This window comes from Dendrobium catenatum, unplaced genomic scaffold (genome assembly GCF_001605985.2).
Source record: "Dendrobium catenatum unplaced genomic scaffold, ASM160598v2 fragScaff_scaffold_9, whole genome shotgun sequence".
In the NCBI taxonomy this organism is placed as follows: Eukaryota; Viridiplantae; Streptophyta; class Magnoliopsida; order Asparagales; family Orchidaceae; genus Dendrobium; species Dendrobium catenatum.
Window position 1 is genome coordinate 241,835 of NW_021318471.1, and position 6,778 is coordinate 248,612.

The window sequence follows — 6,778 nt, forward strand, 5'->3', positions numbered from 1 at the left end:
CGGAGATTGACCCATTTTTTACCAAAAAAACTAGTAATTTTTGGTCGACCCCGGGTCATTCGGGTTGTGTCAGGTTAACTCGTACCTGAAGCGTGTTGGATTCCGGTTGACCCGAATAGTTTAGGCTTAGTTCTGGATCCGACCTGAACTCGACTCATGATTTGAAATGACACCCCTATTTATGACACAAGGAGGACGAAAATGTAGCAAGCAAACTACAACAATGAAATAGAAGCAACACAAAAATGGCATTAAAAAAGAAAACATTGCATAAAAAATGGTCGAAGAAGTTGATGATTAAGTAATCTCCAACAGCAGCATCAAGTCTTTATCCTACCACGTGATTGACTATATGAATCATTTTTCTCCATTGTGTCATGTTAAGAGTTAGATTCTCATTTACATCTAATAAAAAAAAGTTTTTTCTAATTTTTTCTAACCATATCTTTTTAGATCTACCTCTAACATTTTTAACATATGCCAACTCTAATTCATCTAATCTCCTAACTAAGTCATGGGAATGTCGGTGTTTTATATGATCAAATCATCTAAGGCGGCTCTCTGCCAACGAAGATACTCCAACCTTAAGTAAGCTTCAATAAAACTAAAAATTATTTTAATTTCCTCAAAACAAATATTAGTCTCTACAATGTTCGGGCTTTCTATGACGGGCTTTTATATTGTAGAATAGGCCGATCTTTGACCGCTGAAATTAAAAGCATAACAGCTGTTTACATAGGACGGCCCATATGGCCCATATCATAACTAGTCTCTCACATTGTACAAAGTAAGGCCTTAAGCTAAGGTAAAAGATGTATGTATTCAGTGTGTCATACACATATAATACCCATAGCCTATACATCATTTCACCAAAAAATAAAGTGCATATTTTACACACGTTTGGGACGGCTGCAACTTTGTATAAAAGTGATTATTTTATAATGTTGTGTAGAAAATAATTTTTTTAAGCAGGTATAAAAAATAACTTTCTAGTACAAAAATTTCTTAAAAACGGCAAAAACATAATAGCCAAATAAAAATTATGATTGCAGTATGAAAAACAAAGCAGTAAGAAAGATATCACAAAGGAAGTCTTAGACTTTATTTGAGACAACTTTCTTACTGCTTCTTAAAGCATGTTTCCAGTACAAATGTCTTTCATTGCAAAATTTTTCTAAGTCATCCTTTAATTTGAATCAACTACTTGACCCTATGAGCTATTTGATCAGTCTTAAGCTTATAAAAAATCTGATAATGACTTAATATCTACTTAGTGTTAGTTGCTACAAAGCTCACGAGCAAAGCTTTGATTAGTGATCGAAGTTCAAATATATATGGCGTTAAAAACAGGTAAGAAGTTGTATATATTGGACCACCTATCACTTACTAGCTTAACACGGATGCCTTGTGCCTTGATACACTTCTCTCATATTTTATTAGCTTTAATTATTTTGGTTAATGGTTGTTCTTCATTGATTAATATATATTTGTCTTAATTTTAACTCTTAGATTTACACTTTTAATTAATAAGTGATATCATAATCGAAAATTTTGTTACGGTTTGTAATTGTAACGTGTAAGATTTTAAAGCGAGTTAAGCTTCACTTGGAACAATTTTTTTAATGTTTTGTAAAGCAGTTTTTAATACAAATTTTTTTTAAAATTAGAAAATTTAATTCTAAATATCTACTTTAAAAAGTAAAAAAAGAAAAAAAAAAAACTATCACAAACGAAGCCTTATTCTTAAACAATTGTTTTAATGAAGCTCCCGATATTTGATACTTGATTTGTATTGAAATTTTTATTTGAAGAGAATTATGTGCTATTGAATGACATTAGAGAGCCCTATAATTTATATGATGAAAGATTTTTTTTATATATAAATAAAAGTGAAGAATATTTCTATTTTGTAAATGTTTTAAGAGTACTTGATTAAGGTTTCATTTAGGATAACTTTTTTATTGCTTCTTAAAATAATTTTTTCTTGCAAAAATTAAAATTTTTTATCAAAAATTTATTTTAATTAGCAGTAAGAAAGTTGTCCCAAACCAAACCTAAATAACTAAGAATTTCTTATAGTTTTCTTATACTATAAGAAATTCTTTTCAATAAAATTTTGCTAACAAACGCAAGTTGTATAGGCTATAACATATAGATGGTCCTTAATTTCAACCAAGTGATCATTTAATTAATGCAGGCCTTTTGGGCAGCTTTAATTACAAAGTCTTTCTTGTTGAAGTTAAGGGGTGGGGTGTGGCCTTCTTTATGCTCATCGACATACTTGTAGAGCTGTAGTTGAAGAATTTCGACCGTTGGACTCATTTTATTCGAATTTCAGCCACTCAAAACGGATCAGACGGTTGGGATTCTTCCAACCTCACATTTATGGTTGGCGCCGTAAATCTTACTAGATCTACAACTTTGTGATATTTATTTGATTAAAGTTCAATATATAATAAATTATAGCACGATTTATAAAGCTTAATATATATATATGAATTGATAAGGGCATCTCCAACCGAAAAATCTATTTTTCACTCCAAAATATAATAAAATTTCAAAATTCAGTCATTCTTCTTCAATCGAATGTCATTCCTTCTTCTTTCGCGCGCTTCCTGCTAAGGTAACCATATTTGATGCACTTTTCTCACTTTCGCGCGCTTCTTCGACAAATCCCGCAGCAAATTTTTTTTTGCGTAGGTGAATAGTCCGATGCTAATATTGACGTCACATTGTTCACCTACCGGAATTTGACGTGTGATCTGGAGTTCGAATGAAGCAAATGGATGATGACATACGATGATATAGAGTTCAGTTGGAGATGGCCTAAACTAAACCTTGTTGATTTTTTTCTTTTTATTTGTGAATATACTGAATACATCAAATTTCTGCAACTGCTACAACTTGGCATGAACTTTTGACGAACTAAATATCAATTTAAGAACATGAAAGTTCATCTTCATCACTTTCCATCTCTCTCTCTTTCTTCTCGTGGCCTACAACCCTAAACCAGCTTCTTGATCAGTAGGCTGAATTTTCCTCTTGAAAATGATAATATAAAGAGCTGTAGATCACCATAACTACACAAGTTCGGGAAGATAAATGCAAGTCTTTGCAAGATCATGCTGCTAGACTTGGTTAGAGGAAGTTCTTTCTGTCTGATTCAAGCTGCCATGCAACCCTTAGTTACTTTAGCATTTAAAAGATCTCTTCTTCCACCTAAGGTAAACGTACAGTCCTCATTATCATCTTCTCTTGCATCAAATTATTGTGGTTGAAGATAATATAGCAAATAAATTTTAATTAAAAAGAAAATATAATTTTTAAAAATCAAAATCATAGATCAGAACAATCAGTTGTTAAATATATTTAAATGCAAATATATATAATCCCTTTAGAAGGATCAAATACTCCGACGAGCTTACTCCGACGCCGCTGCCGAAGCAGCGGGTAACAAAAATGTCGAAACCAGACGAGCAGAGTGCGAATGCTGTGGAATGAAGGAGGAATACACGCCGGCTTACATCGCCGGAGTCCAGGAATTGTTCTGCGGGAGCTGGGTCTGTGGCCTCTGCGCCGAGGCCGTCAAGGAAAACATGAAAAGGCTGCCTCCGTCTCCGGCGTCGGCCGAACTCCGGCGGGCACTGGACTCTCACATGGAATTTTGTAAGAAGTTCAACGGGACAACAAGGCTTAATCCCAAGCTGTCCTTTGCCGGAGCCATGAGAGAGATAGCGAGGAAAAGCTCGCTGCATCGGAGCTCCGGCGGCAGAGGTGGCGGCGGGATTGCTAGGACTAGGAGTTGTGGGCCATTTATGGATGTTAAATTTGACTCAAACGTCTAGTAGTTTATAGTGATGTAACGTTGTCAATTTGTAGTTTAAATGTTTTAAACTATTTGATCTCTAGAGATAGAATGAACTTTCTAATCTGTTGTAGTTGTGTAATTAAAGTTTCGTTTGGGACTGTTTTTTTACTGCTTCTTGAAACAGTTTTCTAGTAAAAAAAATTAATATTTATACTAAAAACTTGCTTTGAGAAGCAGTAAAAAAGTTGTTCCAAACAAAACCTAAGTTGTTATAATTGTAGTCCTATTTGATCTATCTAATTATTGTTAGGATTGTAATTAGCTTAATTAACACAAAAATTTGGCATCATAAGAAAATTCATCGGATCAAGAAAGAATATATAGATGCAATTATTGAATAAGAAACTTTTGAAATTAAATTCAGGACAATCTGAATTCCGATTTCAACAAATTCATAGTTGTATAGAAGATCTACATGAGAGAGTTCAATGACTCTAAAAACATTCCAATTCTACTCCAAATGAGTTCAAATCAGGCATTTGAACCATAGTAGGAAATTTTGTGATATTAGTTTGGAAATAAAATGATCTTCAAATATTTCATCCCTTACCATTGTTGAAATGTATCGTCGACACTAACATCGATACTAGCTGATTTTGTCACATGCTATCCCTAATAATAGTGGTGCATGCCATCACCAATAAGGCTAATTCATGCTAACTACATCAACTTTGACTTTTGATGTCAACATCAAAATTTATATGAGATTTCCTAGTCATTAGTCTCCTCTCTCCTAAAGAAAATTATCGAACATATCATGAATACTCTCTCTAAAATAGCTCCCATGCCTTAAGATTCTTCCAAGTTTCACCATAGAATCTATGCTCCACAATTCATACTACTACATTGTATGCCGAAGGGTGCATTTGTAATCAACAAAATACATGAATTTTTTTTTTCTGGATCATGACCTTTAATTTTTATTTTCTTGATTTTCACATAAAAACTCTAATGTCTCATGTAAAATTCATCTTTTATATATGTATATGACGGGTCTTAATACAAAATTAAGATATTAACATCTCACTTTATTCTCATGAATATTCTAACAGTTAGTAATATTATTTTTATTGCCTAAACGAGAAATGTCCTTTTGAATTGGAAAAAGAAAGATCAATGCTAGCTAGCATGATTTGGTCATCCAACAAAAAAATAGAGTATTTAATTAATGGAGCACCCCTTAAATCAAATATCATTTTCCTAGTCAACTTTCATCACATTTTTAAATAAGATTTCTTTCATCTTTGAGTCCAGAAAGTATTATTCCTTTTGTATAAAAGTATATCGAGCTCAATAGAAGGATGTAGAAGAGATACTTAAACTTGTGCTAAAGCATTTGAGCAAAGGATCTTAATTCTTTCCACAAGGTGGTCATTGTGCTGAAATTTTTGGCCCAATTGGAACTATAAGAATATACACACCCACTAAAGAGGTGCCAAGTTGAATTAAGGATGTTTCAGGCTCTTTAACTTTACACATTTAGTTCAGAGTGAGATATAGGAGAGTCTTATCCTTTCCCAATAGGAAATTTTTCAATTGAGATGTGTACGTCAGGCTAAGATGATTTTTTATGACGTATCAATAAGTATCCTATACACAACAGATACAACGATCATAACATGTAAATCTATCTAAGATGCACATCAATATGCATGTATTATGCCAAAATGTATATTATATTAAATGAAAAGTAATCATATGTACATAATGTATTTCATATCTAGATTTAATACATTAGTACATGATCATTTTCAATATTTTCATATTTTTTTTGTTCTATTAAAATGCCATATAAGTCATGTCACATGATGCAATTTCAATCAAAACAAGTCAAAACATTCAGAATAACTTACTATGATTAAAGTAATTTTCGCAATAGAAGCGACTGATGAAAAAGTCCTGGAAGACATTTTCTCTCATCTCTCCCTTCTCTTCTGCTTCTCATATCTTTGCTTCCCTGGCAAGGTAACGAAATGAGGGGGAGGGATTGTTTCAGTTGAGAGATATTTATATTAAATATATTAAAAAATATGGAATCTGTTATATGAATCATTTTTTTATAATATATCTGATATATTAAGAGTCAAATTTTTATTTAAAGATGATAAAAAAATATCACTGTGAATACTTTATGTTCATTTATAGGATGTTACAATAAAAAATTAATAAATAAATAAGAATATTATTTTAATTATAAGAATACAAAAATATATTTTATAATGCGGTCACTTTCACGTATTACTAAAAAACAATGAAAAAATAAAAAAAAAATATATCCAAATAAAATTATAATTATTATCTAAAAGGAAAAACAACGAAAAAGTACTACCAAGATCCTAAACATCCCAATACTATCTAATATCAAGATTCCAACTTTATTACAGAATATGACGAAGATGGAATAAACTTTAGCTGAATTATGAAGCAGAATAATTATATTTCAGGCATCTGATCAGTTGTTTTGATATGATTTTATTAAAAAAAATGTTTTCCACAACAAAGCAATACATCAAATTATTCATGAATAGACTACTGAAACAATGATATTAAATTATCCTCCTCGCCTGCTGTCAATCCTGAACTTTTATTTGGTCCGGTGAACGGACATAAAGCTACATTCGACCGGCACTCAGATTACGCCACGTAGCAGGCACAAAACCGCTGACCTGACCCGGCGAATAGTTGGTATGTCGCACATGCGTTTTTTAAATCCATGACAACCCGATATTGCTAAGTAATGCTCAGTATTGCTAGGTATTTGTTGATTTTGCTCAGCAATAACGAGAAATACCATTATGTGAAGACAAGTACCGAGCAATACCGAGTTTTTTTAGAAAAACTCAGTATTGGTCTTCACAGAGTGGTATTTCTCGTTATTGCCAAGCAATACCGAGCAATACCAAGCAAATA

General features: G+C 32.2%; 1 protein-coding gene across 1 annotated transcript; it reads left to right on the forward strand.

Annotated features, from left to right (window-relative positions):
- The first annotated feature begins 3,122 nt into the window (after positions 1-3,122).
- Positions 3,123-3,845, forward strand: LOC110105987. Its single transcript, XM_020835688.2, has 2 exons — positions 3,123-3,224; positions 3,399-3,845. Exons 1-2 carry the CDS (start codon positions 3,123-3,125, stop codon positions 3,843-3,845), a joined length of 549 nt encoding a protein of 182 aa, XP_020691347.2.
- Positions 3,846-6,778: the final 2,933 nt, after the last annotated feature.

What these genes read in the sequence shown, in the direction of transcription:
- LOC110105987 (XM_020835688.2), top strand. Translation starts at nt 3,123, where the DNA reads ATGCTGCTAGACTTGGTTAGAGGAAGTTCTTTCTGTCTGATTCAAGCT. An exon ending in GATCTCTTCTTCCACCTAAG is followed by an intron (nt 3,225 to 3,398) that starts GTAAACGTACAG and finishes TAATCCCTTTAG; the next exon opens with AAGGATCAAATACTCCGACG.